Genomic DNA, 19,835 nt, shown 5'->3' with positions numbered 1-19,835 from the left:
CAGAGTGAGCGGGGGGGGGGGGGGGTGGGCGAGACAACAGTATAAAATTGTGTTTTCCCCCCTTTTTAAGTGTCTTAATAAATTAAGGATCATTGTTGACACATTCCATATATTTTTATTTTTAAGACACTACGGTCTTTCTCCTACTTAGCTCTAATTTCATCAGGCTAGGGCAGAAATACTATCAAATTCAGCAGATATAACCTACCACACTGCTATTAAAACACCTCTGATTCAAAATACATCAAAATGGAAAAGGAAAAAACATTAAGTGTTAGCAACTATTTTCTTTAACTGTTTCAACATTACATAGTATTACGGGTACAGTTATTTAAACAACTTTTCCGAATGACATCTTTAGCCTCTTTAAGAGTCAGTTATTTCAAAGCTCCCTCCTTTGCCCAAAAATAAGTTTCTTATCCTCGTAAATTAGAAGACACACCATTATGTGAATATTTACTAATAAACTGAGCCAACTGAAGCTTCCTACATGAAGTATAGGTATCACCTTAAGGTTTAAAAATTGAAATGAGCAGGCTTAAAATAATACATATGGGATGCTACATACTTAGATCAGCCAGAACTGAATATTGTTTCTGCAGGGGGGCAGTAATAGTTAAAACTTACACCTGAGCAGAATAGATTGCTTCTATTTAGAAGTACAGCTGTTGCAGCGCAACGGGTTTTTTTATATTAAACTTCCTTAACACGAGCTCAGCTTCATTCCTCTTCCCCCCCTTGCATGCATTCAATCTTGTCTTCCTATTGTGTTTGATTTCCTTAGACCATCAGAAACTTAAATTTTCTTCCGTAGTAATAGGTTTTAAGTATTTAACACTTCCTGAACAGGGTATAATAATATGCTACCAAAAATCAGAAGCTCTACAAAACAGGAAGCTTATTAAGTCAGTCTATGCTTTCATGCAAGGCCAAGAGTGTCAAACTGTCAAAATTGGAAGCTACTATAAAATATATTTTATGTCTGAGTTTCCACTCTAAACCAGTAAGATACATTTATTTTCCACCAAGACGAAGATAACAGCACTGGTCCATTCAGTTTTAACCATAATAGCAAGACAGCATTTTCTTTTACTGCCAAGATGACAGAACAATACATTTGAATACATTCATTCTTTGCATTTAGGATGCATGCTACAGATAAGGCAACATTCATGAAATAGCCTTCTCTACCATATGCTGTTCTGCATTCTGGACAGACAGAAAATATCAACAGAGCTTACTGTGCAGCACATGCAGAAGTGTCATTATCCCAACCTATGAACTGTGAGAGGCAGAAGTTAAAGATTTCAGACAAAACACTTATACATATTGCATTCTTATTAATAAAAACAAAAAAATATAGAAAAAGCTTAGCTTTCTGGGAGCAAAATTTTTTAAGGTTGGAAACGTGGGTTATATTGAAAAAAACTGATACAGTGTATTAAACAGTACATAAGACTTTCACTATTCCTATTTTATTTCTTCTCATTCTTTAAGAACATACTTCTGAGTATCATTCTCTCTGAAGAGGGCACCAGAACATTAAGTAAGATGTGCCAGTGGACAGGTACCCTATCTGTAAGTCTACACCTATTTCTAATCTGAATTTGTCTAGCTTTAGCTTTTTATCAGTGGATCTATTCATATCACTGTCTTCCAGATTGAAAACTCTTGTGATCAGCCTGTAAAAATACCTAATATCAGAAAGAAACTGGTAAGCTAAGCTTCAACTTTTGCCAGATCAGGTAGAGAACAACATCTTCACACCGAAGCTGAAGTCTCATTTCCAAGTTAAGCTGCACTTGGGTAACACAAACACAAACAGTAAGAAGTCTGGAAATGCAGTGTAACTCCAAGTGCAGATTTTCTTTAGCCTTGAAAAAATCCTTGCTTTGCCAGGGCAATATGGTATTAGCAGAACATTATCTTGATGTTCAAGAATTTTGTTCAGTACTATTTGTGCTTATAATAAAACCCCGCTGCAGTATCAGTTCTAATCAGAGTATAGAACATCAGATACACTCTGAATTCTAACAATTGAAGCAGAGTTAGTTTCACTATTTTTACTTAACAGAGTTTGGCAACTCTGGAGGAAAAAGCCACAAGAACTGGAAATAAATTGGAGATTAATTTCCTAAGTTTTCAAATGTGTGTTGAAAGTGACACAAGTTTAGGCTGTGCCCTAACTTGAACCTTGCATAACTCCCTACTAGGAGTATGGAATGGAGTTTGGATTGCGTCTGGTTATCTCAAAACAGCCTGTGATGTGTCAAGAGTTTGACAGCCAAAATGCTCACTGAAGCCCACAGATTTATGCACTACTCGTGTATTTATTCACCACTGATCTTACTTCCGTATTATTTCTGGTTCAAAAGCAGCACCTTATGGAAAAAGCTAAACATGTGCTTAACCTTTAAAAACCAAACCCAACAACTTGCACTAGGTAAGAAAAAAATAGCCGCAGTCAACTTTTTTCCATATCAAGAGATGCTCTTGGCAGTATGCTTTTAGGACACTAGGTGAACATTCTGGACTTCAATCTTACTCCATGCTTGTCATTATTTTTTTCCCAATCTCAATACTTAAAAAAAAAGTAAACCTGCATCTCTAGCACCGAGTCTGAAAATAAATTCTACTTATTAGAGAAGTACCAGAGGCATGAGGACCCAGACGTTTTGGAGTAAGATCTGCAACGTCAATGTTTGTTGCTTATACTATCAGAGAGAACAGGTAGCCCTTCATAACCACACTAGAGTTTGAAGTAATTCACCTTAAGAATTTTCCTTCCCAATCTTCTTCCACCCAAAATTTATCTTCCCCCAATTATAAGGCATCTCTGCTTTAGGAAGAGCCTTAAAGTGCTCTGCAGTTAGAATTAAAAGCCTCAGAAAGTAGTTCTTGCATACTTAATGCCAAGTATAAACTTAAAACTAAGTCCTCTGGAATATACACTAATTTAGTAAGCAATAGCTTCTGGGAACTCCATGTGTATTTTTTAGCTGTTGAGTACTTACAAATATAATAACAGATGACAAGAACCATCATTCAGCACTTCAGGGAAAAGAGGAACTACCTGTGACTCCAGTTTGGTCACTTAAGGATTTAATGAATGAATGGTCATTTGTTGCAGTTATAGAAAGTCAGATATGCTGTATCTAAAATAGAACATGTTAGAGAGGAAAATACAATGGAAGTGAACAAACCTCATTTCCGTTCCCAAATGCCCTCCTTTAAAAATAAATTATTTGCAATTCATTTATCCCAATTTGTCAGACTAGACTTCATACAAAACTTCTAAGAACTAAGGCCATGCTGTTTTAAGTTTCTCTTAAAAATGTTAAATGCCTTAAAAACAAGGCAAACAAAAACTCAACTAAAACAAAGGACATCTTAAAGATAGTCACTAGTTACAAAGTTAGAGTGCTTCCTCCGATAAACTTAGGCTTTTATAGCAGCGCAATAATCCATTTTAAGACAGGCAAACTGAAAAGCCATTTAAGGCAGCATCTGGATTTTTTTTTTCAGTTCATCAATTCTAAGAAACAAACAGTGCAGCTTAGTAACCCTTATACACTACAGTTCTGAGAACTATGCCCATCAGAGGTCTGCAAGCAAATTTAAGGCATACGTCCCAAACCTGTGACCCCAACTTCATCCCAAAGAGTTCCTGTTGATTGTACTACAGCATCTTTTCCACCATCTCTCATCAAGTGGACATGGAAGAAAGTCTTCCCAACATATACAGTTAAGAAATTAAGGTCTGCAGCGTCTCTAAGCAAACATGGACTACAGTGCCTGCTAGTATACCTGCAAAATTTTAGTGTAGCATTTACATTCAATTTGTTAGCTACAAGGCGTAAGGACCAATAATTGCTCATACAGTGTTCGGCAGTATCTGTTTGCATACTGATCCAAGAGACACGTAAGACAGTAGGTTATCTACCACTTGAGGGACAATCTAATTCAGGTTACTCCCTGCAGTTTCTCCCCATTACTTCAAGTCAAATAAAGCAGCATCCCTTTTGTCTCTTGACAGATCAATCAAAGAAAGTATCTTTCAGGAACTTTATTTTAGAAGGCCTCGAGGCAGTTTGAACAGTCTATATAATGTTATAGACAGTCAAAGTCTACAAATAGCCTCAGGAGCCAGAATAAAAAGCAGTACTGTAAACCATTACTGCACTGTCTTTGTGTACACTAAGCCGACCAGGTTATCTTTAATGGGTTCAAAACTACTGAAAATACCAAATGATTTTGGAAGTGGTTCAATGTTACTTATTCTCAGACAACTCTTGCAATGTAAAGAGGCAAATATATTCCATCACTTCCCCCGAACTGCAATGCCAGCCTATCTATTCCTGCAATGAAGAGTTACCTCTGTGTCAGGCCCACGTATAGCTACTTCAAATTAACAAAGCTGTTACAGCATTAAATACAAATATTTTGTAATGGAAGACCTGTAGAAAGTTGCTCAAAATTAGATATCAGCATAGGGGAGAAACCTATCACCTGGTTATTTATGCCACTCGGTTGAAAGATATTTGCCTGGACACACAAATGTCATTGGCGCTTCGCCTAGAATTCCATACCCAGATATGTATCCTAGCATGAAGTGCTCTGTCACTTCCCTACATGGTCATCTTTTTGCAAACACCATGTCAAAGGCCATCACAGTACTCTTACACTTGAGGCACAGGCATGCACAGAGTCTCTCTCACCTCCAGGTCTTGACACTAACACTGGTACATAGTGTATTGCTCTTCTCTACTTGCTTGGTAGCTTTTCTGAGTTTGATTACAATTAAAATTTCATCATTGTCTATCTACAAGTTAGAATTTCTTGTTCAGTATCAGAGTTCATATTACACTGCAGCACTAATTTCTGTATTAAACATCCACATGACTTACACTTACCTTCACTCGAAGCTGCAGTTAACTATAGTGGCCAATGTAAGAAAAATATGGTGAGTGCTTAAGACTAGTGTTGGACTACCAGATACTGTTCGACAAGTAGATTTTAAAATAATGCAATAGGAACCCTATGAAAAATAGGCTACTATGTTGTTAGAAGACAGCCTAGTGTTATAGGTATGCCAGTCAGCAGTTTATTTCCAATTCATTTCTCTCCTTCAGATATAGGCCTTTGAAAGAAATGGCACAAGTAATTGTTTTTATTGATACTGACAATATACAGCAAGGTACGTAAAAGCCCACACATCCCCCAGGTGTTTCATATACAAATTTAGCTTTGTCTTTTTCTGTAAGATGAAAATGCAATCTCTACCTCTTCCAAAATAGTGAAGAATCAAGCAGAAAACTTTCTGTGCTCTAGACACCTGGCAGAGCAGCAAAATCCAGCATTTTTTCCTTAGTGAGGTATCCCAAACCAGTACACAATACATAGTCAACTTGCAATTCTACCAATACTGCTTTAAAGCACCAAAAAACACAACCCCAATGTATTCCCATGATACAAACTGCTTCCAAAACTACCATTCTATTGCTGACACTTAAAAACAGGATAAAGATTTGGACTAGACACCTACTGCAGAATCTGCAATTTATACAGTTCTGTTTGCCTCAAAAGGACGCAGAAAACATCAGCTGCTGAAACAAAATCTCATTGCAGAACTCACAGATTTGACTGTACAGTGCAGCAGTAGTGAGTCAAAACAGCAGAGTAAGTGACAAGGTATCGTAATTCACCCTTTATTTCAGTTATCAGCACTTTGTATTGTACTTGTTCTTCACCATCAGATGCTAAGAGGGAACTAGCTTCAGCCTTCATGAGATTCACACTCTGAATTACCCTAGCCAGGGCTGCTGCAAGCTGAATCATCCTATGCACAAAACGGAGGCTTGAGACAGGGCTCCACGAACATTAAAGTTTCTCAAGGAATAAAAGCTGGGCAAACAGCCAACACCAACTTCGTTTTGAGTGCATACTCTCTCTGCCTGATAATTAAAATAGAAGGATAGCGAAGTTTACGGGTATATATTTATCTCCTCTTGAGACAGCTACCACCTCTAAAAGCAAAGTGACACTAGTGGAAAGAAAGTTTGATGTACACCCTAAGTTGTTCCCAAAGGAACAATCACTCAGTTAACAGTTGATAATGACCTACAAAATATGGGTATGCAATCACTCCTGACACTGAACAAGAATCACCTAGTTTTATCTGGGAAGGAACAGGAAACGTTGAAGTCACTGACAGGTCCAGTTTAGAATGAGTTATTGGTATGGCATTAACGCCAAAATGAAGGAATTTTAGCTGTTAGTACATGATACTTCTATTTTTGCACTCCTCCCAAATAAAGATACCCCTTTTAGGACAAATCTAAGTGATTAGAAAGCTCGATGCTAAAGTCAAATCTTTAAAGACTGATACTTCAAATGCTTACACCGGAGAAATACGAAGCTCTACTTTATATAGTTATCTCTACATCTGCAGTCTCTTATACAGCAACAGGCAAAAGAAGCAATAAGAAATTATGAAAGATGAGAAAACAATGATGTCACATGCCAGTCATACTAGCTGAGAGGAGAGAGGAAGACCTCTGTGAAGTTGAAAGGCACTGCGACTATGGAAGTCAAAGAGTTGGAAAAAACCTTCAGATGAATTTATCTTTCCTTAGATAAAGAACAGAGCATGACAAAAAAAAAAAAAAAGACTGCACTCCAGAACCTAAGGAAACTGAACAAAGACAATAAAATTTTAGAGTCGTGACAAGTGTTAAAACCTGTACTCCAATTAAGGTTGCTTTTAGACCTACCAATTAAACTAAGTGGCAATTTGAAAAACAATCCCCTCAGTGCAAATGCACATTTAAGGTAATTACAGATGAACAGAAGCAAGATCGTTCATAAGTGAAGCATATACTTAGGCATCATTGAAAACTCCCCCCAGGGCCTCAAATCATTAAGACAAGGCCCCCACAACAATTTTACAATAATATGTGTATGTACTACACAGATGAATCTTACCTGCCACTTCTACAATGTCACCTGGGACAATGTCTCTTGCTTTAATCCTCTGTACGCTTTTTCGGTCTTGTCGATACACTTTGCCCATTTCTGGTTCATATTCTTTAAGAGCTTCAATAGCATTTTCAGCATTTCTTTCCTAAAAGACAGCAAAAATGTGTAATTTTAGAAGCCCTCAAGCCCTCAAGGAAAAAACACGTATGTCAAATCTGACCGTTCAAATGCACTATCATACGAATACTCTGCTCAGCTACATTTATGAATACAGAAAATTATGTGACTCCTCCCCTTATGAGGTTGCTGACTGGAAACCATTACATCATAATTCAGATACTAGTGGGCATTTAGAACCTAGAAGTTGTTTATTCAAACCCTGCAGCATTTCCCATCAACAATATCCACTGTGTCTTGTTACAGGGAGGCCACACAGAGTTCTGTGTAACAAAATACAAAATAGTGCTTGATACAAAAAAAGCACTAAGCAGAATTAAGACTCATGAATATAGTTTTGTCATAGCTGTACCTTACAAGCTGGAGCAGCTTAGACTCAGACTGGAGTGGACTAACACTACTGAATTTCACTTACTGAGAGAAATCAAGGATCAAGTTAAGACAAAGCTAGAACAGCATATTAACAACTTCATTTCAGCAAATCAAGTCACACTAAAGTGAAATTAAAGCATACGGTCTAGAAGCTTCCCCAGAGCTCTTAACAATTTACAAACTTAGATGAATCTCACATGACAACCTTTTTATTTCCACTAACACTAGCACAATAGCTTTCCTATCTCAAGTGCAGTTCTCTCAGCTAAGCACTACCAGAGATTGATATCAACATCGTGATGCCACCTAGATAAAGAACCACATAAGAAACCAACAGCTTATCAATACTCCTCCTCTAGCTCTTGGAGAAGTAACTTATTTTCCATTTTCCAGCCTACTGACAAGTACAAACGACATATAGTCCTGATGATTATAAGGGTACACATAGTTTTTAGAATATTTGCCCTTCAAATGTATACCAGTCTTTCCAGATGATAAAACTTCCTCCTGCATGTATCAAAGTAGAAACCTGATCTTCAGAAAATCAAGGTTGAGGTACTAGGTACTTCCACAAAACAATGCAGCTGAAAATCAGTATTACCAAAACTACCTTGAAGGACTAACATTTGCATGGTACAGTTCAGTGCAAGGCAGTGCAGAGACACCAGCACAGACCTATGAAGCTATAGGTAATACTAGCCTCATATTCCACCAGGTAAATTAATTCTGTTCCTTAGCACAATAATGCTGACAGTGCTTTTCTGTGGATTAACTAGGAGTTAACACCGGGTAAAACGCTAAAGGTACAAAAGAAAGCCCCACAAACGGGACGTTAGTTAAATGTAACTTTTCCTTCGAAAAGGAGAAATAAGAAAGAATTAAACATGATTCAGCTAGGACAACCAGCTCAGCGTTAGACTATATCTCTTTGTTCCCAGTTAGCTTTAAGTTATGGTAGGTAGACTATCTTGCCAACCGTTCCAAGTACTAGCAGATGGCACTTTGGGAAAAGTGCATCTAAGAGGAAAGGTTGAGGAGGGCAGAGCTAAGGCAATGACTCAGTTGCTCACATCTAGTACCTGTAGAAACAGATACATTTATGGGTGGAGATTATGTACTGTGATTTATTTTCCATGCCCATTAAAACAAGGGAATGAGTCATTTAATCTCTACAGTAATTCTGTTTCACAATTAAGTTCACTGCATGTAGAGAGAGAGATATATGTATTCTTTGCACACTATCACATCTGAAAAAATGGTTTATTTCCTACAACAGGATATACAACTACACAAGAAAATCCCCAAACTATACAGATAGCTTTACTTTACATTTCATGGTTAAAAGTAGTACATGCAGAACTAGCTCAAAAGTTTTAAGTTAAAGATTAATTCTTGCACAATTTCTTTATGAAGATTTGAAGAGAAAATGACAGTGAAGGGGGCAATGCTGTCATCCTTTGATTGACATTACCTCTTCCCTCTGTACCAGCTCTAGCAGTTGCATAGCAAGCTGGGTACTGATAAAAACTGAATTTTTCGAGGCTTAGTCTTCAGCCAGCTTACTTGGGCTAGCACAAAGCAGAGTGCAGGAATGTGCAGCAATGCCATTCAATTTCTGGTGGCCTCCAACATGTAGGCTTCTCTATAACATGTTTCCACCTGTTAAGAGGGCTCGTCCTCTTAATTTTTGCTATTTTGAACAGGTTTGCCTTTTTTTTTTTTTTAAAGCCTGAAATCTAACATGCTTAGATAGCAAGTAATTGTGTCACATTAACACCATCCCTTAAAAAAAAAAAAAAAACAAACAACAAAACAAAGCCAACCTTACAAAGAAAAATTACCCTAAAAATCTACAATGCTTTTCATCTGCAGAAAAACAATTCTAATAAAACATGCCTTCCTGAACTGATCAAATTAGTAAACTAAAGTTATAAGAAGAATTTTAGTTTGGCATCTCAAGAAGTGTTAGAATATGTCACGAATATTACTGCCAATACAATTTATAAAAAGCCATCTAATTAATCTCACAGCTGATAATGTAGGAAATATTTCATGACATTTAGGTGTTTGCAGAAGAAACTTCTGCATTTTGACAGGCAGTCTTCACATGTACACTTAATGGGTACTACAGTAATTGAATAGGAAGAATTAATACTGTATTAAACATATTAATAGATGTACTAAAACATAGCATTTGTCTCAAGAGGAAACAGACAAACTAGATTACAAGTGTTCCATTCTTTGTTCCTTAGTTGGGACAAAACTCCTTTTTTTGCAAGCTGATGCAATTGATTGTTTCTCAGCTTTGCAAGATTTGACTTATTTCCCAAATTCATGCCTTCATTCTGGACTGCCTAATTCATATGTTTACCAGCATAAGGGCAAACACCACTGATGGGCACTTTGCCTTTTTGGCAATACTTCTGAATCTTTTATTTTACCTTTTAAGTCAACACTTTCTGTTCAGGAGTTTTATGGTATGTTGACTCTCAGGAATCTAAGGTTAGCAACACATATTACTTGCACTGTATGAAGCATCTGTGTTACACTATACAGTTCTTCCTCTTAAGCCAAAAAACACCCAAAACATTTGTGACTTGATGTAAAAATATCTGCATACCTGCCACACTCCCACAATTGCATTGGCTACCAATATAAGTAAGATCACAAAAGGCTCTACAAATGCTGTGATTGTTTCTTCACCTTCTTCAAACCAGGCCAGGACCTGCAAGAGAAACACAGTGATTTAAATTACCGATTTACACAGACACCTTGCAATCTTAAGACCCAGTAAGTTTCAGCTTGAGGTTCAACTAGTTAGACCTGAGCAATTTTTGAAACCCCTCAACCTTCCAAGGTGTAGTTTTGTAGTTCATGAATGAGTTGGCAATAAGCAATGGAAAAGAAGAAAATATTTACTGAAGTAGTACAAAGTTCATTTCCAAGGCTGCTCTTCTTTTAAAGGAGCAAATTATTTATTTGGGAAACATATTTACTTTTGCTTCACAAATGAAAGCAAAACTTGTGACAACAGCTACAGCAGTGAAAAGTTTCAGAAAATTTTTCATTACTATCTAAAACAGGATGTAGACAGATTAGTTTGATTACTCAGAACACTAAAGCTTTGCCAGAATCTGAATTTTAACCAAGTTAATTGTTCTTTGCCAATACCTTAGACACACAAATGAAAACAGCTTTACAAGTTTTCAGTGAGTAGATGTGAAAAATAAGCATCTACTTATTTAAATGCAAGTAGTGTCTTACTGAAGCATCTAAGTGAATTATACAGTTACATCTGAAGTTGCATTCTGAGCTGAGTAGCTGATAAAACTCAAAACTGAATTTTTATGAGTAAATCAATTTGAGGACTTGCTCAAAAGGCTCCATATAGATTTTACTTAAATCCATTTGCTTCAGAATTACACTCTAGTTTTAGGCTTCTGCCATTCACTTGAATTGAACTGGTGTATGTCAGGGCCTCTGCAGAGTTCTGTAGTTACTGAAGAAAAGTCAAGCTAACATGACCAGAGAGGAAGAGCTTTTTCGTCAACATGTTGAGCAACAGGAAGCCTGGAAAGTGACAGTAAATAGGAACAACGCATTGAGATAATTAGAGCTGGTAGTCAGGCAACAGCACTCTGAATCACTGGAAGACTGCAGCGAGCAAACCGTTACTAAAGCAATCACTGTAACTCCACCAACATGCTGCTCAGAGCTATTGCTCAATTGTGAAACACTCCAGGATGTTAAAAGGAAGGAGCAACGGCAGGAAAGCCTCAAGCAGAAAACAGACTGTCAAGCAAATCCAATGCAACAACAAATTTTATTACAAAAGGATAAACTTATAAGATCCAGGTTATGATTAGTAAGTCTGAAACATTCCAACTGGCAACACAACATTTTGAGGGTCTGTGTAATCTCTCTGGAGAAGAGACTTGGTTAGGATCTCTTACAGTCTCTACATCTCAGTATTTCTTCCCTCCCGCCATGTGGGAGGGAAGAAATACTCATCTCCAGTACCCAGTGACAACTTCTGCTATTTGACCTGTTAGAGCCATCATACAGTCTACATTGTGGTCTTCACTCCACACGTTACCCCTTGTATCATGGACATCTTTTATTCTGCACCAGCACTGCTGCCTCCAGTGGAACTACAAAAATGGCTAATGGTATATCTCCATTTTTCTTAGCGTATATGTGGTCGCACGCTGCCATCAGAAAAGCTGCTTAGTATGTGCTTCTTCCCTCCCTTTCTTTACTGGAATCCTGTAGAGTCCACTTTGCTTCCAACAAAGCAAGTAAATTCAATCATTTTGTGATGTCCTTAACAGAGCAGGCACCTACAAGGTTAACTGGAATAAAACGTGCTTTACACAATGCTAACCCGTAATCTTTTCAGATTGAAGGCCACGTGTGTTGTAAAATAACATTGAGAAAGACTGCAACTTTAAGAGGTAAGGAAAGTAGCTACAAGGACAGCAAGATCCAGGTATGTCAAGGAGAACCAAAATTAAGTTTTCAAGGAATCCTTTCTTTCGATACACCGTTACTTCAAAAAGAGCAGATGAACTCAGATTAGAGATCCTAACAGTACAGATCTGATGTTTTAGATCTTCACTGCTGTCTTTTGGGAAAAATTACCAATCTGTGACTAGATTAAAATGAAGTATCTAGTTAATCCTGGAAGCTGGCAACACCCATTTCTCCCCAAAAACATTTCCACATGATTACTAGGAGTATAACAGATGTAAGCTCTAGTTCTAGAACGTTAGTAGATAAAGACATGTAAGTAACAGAATACATTGCAAGTTCTTGGTTTTGCTATAGCAGACTGCAGCTATATTAACACTCCATTTAGGACACCTGTGATACACAACACATGCTGTAACAGATCAGGTTTATTATTTGATAGTAGCCTGAAGTAAAAAAAAAGCACAGTAAAAAAACAAAGAGAAAGTATAACAAGGAATACAAGTATTTCACTAGGCATTTTTAGTAGCAACAAATCATATGCTGAAGCCTGGTAGAGACTAGACAATTCTTGTCCAAGGCATTTAGCCCTTGTCAAAAAGTTTCCCCTAGCACACTGTTAAGACCTTGGAGAGGTTTACGACGAGAGATCTTTTATTTGACTACTACTCAAAAGGGCCCCACCATATTTCAGCCCTAATCAGTTTAAGACTCACATGTAGAACAGCTTAATTTCCAGGTCATTGATCTCCAGTGTACTATTCAGGCAGTATGGCCAATAAGTAAAGTTACTATGTATTTAAGAAGCTTAAAAGAGCAGGGAGAAAAAAAAAATAATTGCTCAAGAGAAATGCAAGTGTGAAAATATAAGGAAAATTAATAGCAAGACATAAAAGTCTCGTATTAACAGTCAATGTAAGCAGCTTAAAGGACAACTTTCATTCGGCATATTTGCTTTACAGCTGCTAAGAGCTATGGCTTGCAGAAGCCTATTTTAATCAAAGCCTGATGGGGTGGACCTGCAGGACGCTAAGTCAAAAAATACACAGTGACAGACAAATAGGACTTAGTTTTCATGGTTATTTGTAAAAAGGGGGCAGAGGTACAATACAGAAGTCAGACAGCAATGGAGTGACTACCGGTGAAAACAGTTAAAAGAACAGAAATGTCCTTACAGCTTTTTGCATTTCTACAAGTTAATTATCTCTGTATTGTAAGGTAAGTTACGGAGGCAAGTGGTCTCAAGTGACTATTTATCATTAAACAACAAAACCAGAATTACAGAGTAAAGAATGGAAGTTTCAAGATAGAATTTTGTTGCCCAGCAGGCTGTACACGCTTACCATTAACAGAGGAAAAGCAAACAGTTTGTTGTCAGCAACCTAACAAGGTTTTTTGTTTGTTTTTCATTTTGACAATGGAAACTTAGAAGCAAGCTGGGAGAGTAAGATCTCATCCTAACAAAAAGCAGCCCTGGACTAATTAAAGCAGGCCATGTAAAACTACGGACTACTTTTCAGCCCGCTTTCTTCTCACAGGATACTGTGAATTAAGATTTAATACATTTTGGACAGAGTACTAACTCAGAAAACCCTCTTTTAGTGATTTCTCTTTTCAATAAAACGTATTGTAAAATTACTTAATTTTAGTAGTCCTGATACTTGTTCCATGTCAGTTATACTGAACACCAGGAAACACTGAAGAAAAACCTTCCAATTTTAATTCCATTATTCAATATTTATTTTTTTTTATTTGCTACCCAAGGACAGGGGAGGAAAAAAACCCAACCAAAACCCCAAAACAGATCTTGACCACACATAAAAGCACAAAATTAAGAATTTTACTGAGTTAGCAGATTGTTAGCACTCAGATATGCTAGTCCACATTTCTGAAAATAAACACATTTCTCTGTTTAGTGTAGCAATAAGGAAAAAAAGATACATAGCACCCACAGTTTAATTTCTACACAGTAAAATGGAATCACAATTACTTCTTACAGTTTTATCACCCCTATCCATCAGTTTGTATCTTCGGTGCTATTGAGTAATCAGAGTTCAGCTAAAAGCATACCAGTGTAATGTTCTACAGCAATCCTTATCTTGTGCCACATACTCATTGCTACTGACCCCAACAGGTAGCTTTTGGGAGGATTTCAGGGCAAAGCCTGCAACATTTTTACTTGCACATCTTACTTCCTCCAAGAGTAGCTTTGCTTACCCTTTAACACAGATTACGTTATGCTCATGCTAATTTACAGGCTGTTACAATCTCTGGACTAAATCACAACACATTGTTTTAATCTAAATGTGGATATCTGCTAGTAGAAAACATTCCCAGAACATTCATTTCTAAGTCAGCTTAAGAATCAAAGTAATAATTGGAGGGGTGTGCTCTTAGGATGTTGAATTAATACTTAAGTTTTTGGTAGAGTTTATAATCTATGCTGCAAGATCTATAATCTTGTAGAAGAAAATTCACTGTTAAGTGTGATGCAAAGATAAGATTGCATGGTTAAGCATACATCACTGTTTAAAGCATATATGATTTACCAAAGAATTATTCTACATTAGATGCACAGTTAACATCCTGCAACTTGTCAAAGCCATTTATACAGCAAAGCTTTTATGTAAATACTGTAGATCGGAGTACATGCTACCAAAGTCGCAAGAATTAAAAGCCACAGTTCATGGAAAATTAAACATCCTCTTTCCTGCACCCAGGAAGTCAGGCTATGAAGGCCCCTGAACTACTGAGATACACTCTACAGGTTTATTTCTGCATAGGCTTCACAGATTCAACAGAATGCCAAGACAAGGTCCAAGGCTATACGTAGATCCATTTACTCCCCATCAGAAATTATTTCTATGGTTTCTCTTCAAAAGTCATACTTAGGGCCAGTAAAAATACTGAAAAAGGAACAGTGTAAGAATTTAGGCTGTTACTAACTAGTCACATCTGTAACAGCAGTTCTGATGTGGAATTGTTGTACCTACAGCCAACAAACAGGCAGCATATGACCCCTACAATCAGCTAGGGTGACACAGACTCAGCTGTTAGTCTGATTTATTTTACTGACACATACCTGACAAGGGCTGTGGGAGTAGAGGACACAAAAGGCACTTTGAACACGTAAGTTTATATCGTACATAAGGGGGAGATGTTTCTGAAAAAAAAAATCTACTGCAGATCTCAGTGTTAACAGACAGCTGTTTCTGTGTAGTCATGATAGTAAGAATCTAATATGATTTATGATCACAACACAATTACCAGAAAAACTTCCATGACACAAAACAATAATCTATATATACCTCAAGATGCCCTCTCACACCTGAATCTTCAGTTGTTTTTTTTTAAATTGACAGTGTACAGCTGGTGAAGAACTCTGCTACATTCACTGCCCGAACAGCACCTATGCTTTTCCTGGAAGAACACGTTATGAATCTGCTGCCACTAGCACAAAATACATACTCCATTTGATCTTCAGAAAACCCAAATTCAAAGTAGGGTAAGTTTTCAGTGACACACTAAAAAAACCCCAAACAAATACAAACAACAAAACAAAAAACCCTTAAAGCTATACATTCATGCCCAATTCCAACAGTCAGCACCTCCACTAGTAACTCAGAGACTTGGGGACTTTTGGGGTCGTTTGCTCTCGTCCTTGGTAAGCCATCTTTCCCATCTCTTGTCATTCAAAGCAAACTACTTATTTGAGCATCTTGACGAAAATTCCCTTTGGGACTTACACCAGGCCCAGAAGTCTTCAGCTGAAAGTTATTTCAAACAGGAGCCCATATCCAACCTTGCTTCTGTTGGTATGCTATATCATGTCCTTTCTACTTGAGTGCTAGAGTTTACGGTCTATCAAATAATAAATCATCATACAAAACAGTCACTGAAGCGAGAATCAGCACCAAGTTCCACAGTATGATTCTGTGGGATCTGACACTGCCCCCCAGAAAGCCAGAAGTCTTGACTCATTAAAAAGCAGATCTCAACAGTATTACTCAACATCCAAAACCAACGTAATTCAACTGACTCCATTTTAAGTCTGATTATCCATTTCCAGATGTCTAAGGTACTGGGAGTTTTGCATGCCTTGCAACAGTACAAATGGAAAAACTGAATTTCTAAGGCTTGTAAAAGATAGCATTATAAACACACTGAAGTTAAGCTCTAGCATTAAGTTGTTCTACCAGAAGAATGACTTAGCATAATTTATAAGATTAGCATTATGTACAATTCCAGTTTTTAATGTAATATTTTCAAGTGTTCTCATGGAACAATTACTGTCCACAAGCCTAACACAGCTACATACTCTATTCAAACATTTTCAGGCACACCACAATTTAGGTGATGTTAATTACATCCAATTTTTGCAGCAATACAGTCTTTCTATCAACATACTGAACAGTTTTTTACAGCTACTACAAAAATCTTTAGTATGCTTTCATCCAAAAAAAGTGTTAAAACCTAAGAAAAACACGTAACAGACGACGACCCTCTGAGCAAGGAAAAAGCCAGAAACAAACACAAAGGGGAAGTGCTTTTAAAGTACCAAAATTTTAATATATCTAGGTTTTTCTTTTACATTTCATTAAAAAGAGAAAATCTCTACTACTAACATAATTTATGGCCGGTGTCCATAACTCCTAAGTAAGAGACACAGAAAAGACAGCAGTAGCCCAAGGTCATATACCATTCCAGTTGCACAGTAGCAGAGATCCCAGATCTATCCCACACTCCATTAAGACTCCTCTTAATTAGATAGGAAAATTAAGCATACTGAAAAAAGAAACTGAATCCAGTTACTAATCAAGTTTTCAAAGAGGGCTTGGCAGTGCATACTATATGACCTCTGTCAGGCTGATATCATACTTAGATTCAGCAGTGAAAGCTTAAAGTTTGGTGAATTTGATTTTTTCACTTACTTGGTTATAACAACACCAAAAAATGCACCTTGACATGAAAGGCTAACAAATTTCTGTACTGTCATTCATCTCATGAGAGAAACACTCCCGACTTTTCAGGAACGAAAATACATCCCCTTCTCACCCTCTGGAAGGAGAAAATGGGAAAGAACAGCGGAAGAAAAAGCTTCTGAATGACCCATTTATTCAGTTTTCTATAGCGAGCCTGATTTCCTCCCCAAGAAACAGAAGAGCCAGTAAAGTGCATCTGTCTCCATGATCAAGATCAATGCTACCAATCATTGCTGAGCTGGTAATGGTATATGCATACTGAAACCCAAAGCAGTTGGGAAGAAGGTGTCAGTGTGGGAATAGATGAAGCCTCTCTTGGTGGCGGATCAGCAACATACTGCAGCAGCCACAACAACAGGACAACCCTTCCCTCATCAAACAGAACCGCTTCAGAGCACACTCTCCTCTGCCCATTGTAATTAGCTTGCCCTTAGCTAAATAGTCACCACAGTTCCACTCCCCCCAAGACCTGCAGCATTATTTTTTTTTTTTCCAAGTAGTTAATTACAACTCCAGGGCAAAGTCTACTACAAACTTTTACTCCTACCTGAACAATTTAATATTCTGCACACTTTTGTTTCCATTGTCTAGCTCCTCAAGACATACAGCCTTCATCTTTCTTCTATACTTAGCCTTTAGTCAGTTTTCCAGTTTCAGCAAACATATACTTGTTACACATTATGTAAAAAGATCGCCTAAACATGCTTTTTAAAAAAAATGAAGTTAAAAGTGTTCTTGCTCTTTTAACCCTGTATGCAAAGCAAGATGTCCATTTAATGACTAGACTATCCAAAGGTCAGTTACCAAATTTGGTCAACAATGGTGCCATCACTGCTGTCATCATTCTTGTCACTGTCAAAAGCAACAACTGTCACCTTGCTATTATCAGGAAGGGAAGGCAACTGCAATATTCGCCATGTAAATTCTATTTACAGTCTGCATTGCATCCAAAAATGTCTTCCAATGATTATACATTGAGCTTGATAACGATTAACTCAAAGGCAAGAAGAATGTCCAGTTAAACACTTACTTACTCAAGGTTAGTTTTCAAAGCCAACAAAAGCATTGGGAAATCCCACCTCAAATAAGCAAACTGGGCTGAATGAGCAGCACTTTTTAAAATACCCGTCTAGCGTAGTTACGTACTTATGACTCATGCAATGAGAGATACCCTGAAATTCTGTTTTCTGGCATACAAAAACCTCTTCACAAGGCAACTAGTTTAAGAGCTGGCAGTTTACTTTGCATCTTATACTTCTACCTTTTGAGCAAGAGAATAACTTCAGTATGTACTGTTACTACACATTGGAACATATGTCATTCTGCAATACAGAAGCCTATGAAATTAAAAAAAAAAATCATACTTACAAAAGATATGCAAGCTGCCAGCAACAAAATTCTAACTAGTAAGTCTTCAAATTGTTCAATCACAAGCTCGAGTAAGGTTTTTCCTGCAATATGTAACAAAGCCATTTAGTTATGCACATTTAAAAAAAAAAAGATGACTTCTCAACAGGGATTAACATAAGATTCCATGAACATGCTTACCTTCCTCAGCTGGTAACTCTGTCAGTGAAAGGTTTTTCCAGGAAGCATGTCAAAGAAAATAAATGGTTGAAGAAACACATTAGAGCATTATAAGGCATTCACCAGAGACTGTTCCTGAACTGCACACTCAACTGGGTTGTTATCTGACAGACATACTGAAAGGCCCATTAAGGTGGCTCTTTTCATTAGAGCATCTGAATAGGCCCGATAGTTTTTCATTTTAAGACACATACAGGTTAGCCAGAATGTACTAAGAGTTATGATTCAGCTAAGTCATCACTCCAGCCAGCTGTGTGGGACTTCTGCTGTTGCTGCACACAAAGGGTCAAAGGCTCAAAATGCTTTTCAAACGCTGACAAAGGTCCTTCCTCCAAATTCACTTAAAGAAAACCCGAACCACCTAACTTGGTTCAAAATACTTCAAATTCTTTCCTCCGTTTTAAGAGTATTTTCTTATTTCTGCTCTCCCTTTTATTTCCCCGCAACTAGATCTATTAATTCAAGAGGCACAAAAGCAGTGTTAAAGCTAAAAAAAACCCTCACCGTATAATCTTCCCATAGCTTTTCATTTTTACACAATGGCATGGGAGTTCAAAAGGGACTAGAAGGCCAAGCAAGGATTAATAAAAGAAACACCTTATCGGCTGAATTCTATGCCCCAACTCAAGGTAAGAACGTAAAATAAGGGACAGAAAAGCACTGAAAAGCAGGGAAAAATTAAGGTCAAGACGGGCAAAAAAATAAAACAACCCCAAGTGCTTCATTTCAGAATGGAAGAAGATTTCCCACCGTTAAGGTGAAAGGAAACGGAGGTGACATCCTCCTTCCCAAAGCAGCCCTGTGAGCTTGGGGTATGAAAGAAACCCACGAGGTGGAGTTCAAGTCAGCCATCTTCTCTCCCTCGCTCCTATTCCGGGTCCTGTAAGAGATGCCGGCTTCGCAAATACACGTCAGGCCTTGAAACAGGGCCCCGAAAAGGATGAGCGAAAAAAGAGAAAGGGGTGGAAAAGGGAGCAGAGGGGGGAAAAGACGACGAGTGCCAGCGACAGCATCCCCGCGGCGGAGGGAGGCGGGCGGCGTGGGGCCGGTTCACCTACCGTTGGAGCCCCATTTCTCCTTCAGCTTCTTCACTTGCTCCAGGCTGAGCCCGGTGCTTTCGTTGACGCCGAAATAAGCCAAAACTTCCTCCACAGTCTTTGTGTGCGCGTTCTCCATGGCTGGGGCAGGGAGCAGCAAATGGTGCCTCGCCTCTTCTTCCTCCTCCTCCTCAGCGGCGGCGGGCGCGGCGGCGAGCCCCCTCCTCAGCCC

At 38.0% G+C, this 19,835-nt stretch overlaps 1 protein-coding gene across 2 annotated transcripts in view; it reads right to left on the bottom strand.

Annotated features, from left to right (window-relative positions):
- Window positions 1-19,829, bottom strand: part of ATP2A2 (ATPase, Ca++ transporting, cardiac muscle, slow twitch 2) — a 48,880-nt gene extending 29,051 nt beyond the window's left edge. For both annotated transcript variants that reach the window (XM_010289484.1, XM_010289476.1), the window contains exons 1-5: window positions 19,625-19,829; window positions 18,528-18,545; window positions 18,348-18,430; window positions 10,148-10,252; window positions 6,985-7,123 (exon numbers count right to left, since the gene is read on the bottom strand). In XM_010289484.1, coding sequence (XP_010287786.1) covers window positions 6,985-7,123; window positions 10,148-10,252; window positions 18,348-18,430; window positions 18,528-18,545; window positions 19,625-19,742 — 463 coding nt within the window. In that variant the 5' untranslated portion in view covers window positions 19,743-19,829. The remainder of the gene's footprint in view (window positions 1-6,984; window positions 7,124-10,147; window positions 10,253-18,347; window positions 18,431-18,527; window positions 18,546-19,624) is intronic.
- Between the last annotated feature and the right edge of the window lie 6 nt (window positions 19,830-19,835).

Source organism: Phaethon lepturus, unplaced genomic scaffold (genome assembly GCF_000687285.1).
Source record: "Phaethon lepturus isolate BGI_N335 unplaced genomic scaffold, ASM68728v1 scaffold34690, whole genome shotgun sequence".
NCBI classification, from domain to species: domain Eukaryota; kingdom Metazoa; phylum Chordata; class Aves; order Phaethontiformes; family Phaethontidae; genus Phaethon; species Phaethon lepturus.
Note: the sequence above shows the minus strand (reverse complement) of the source record. Positions and strands in the feature narration are given on the sequence as shown.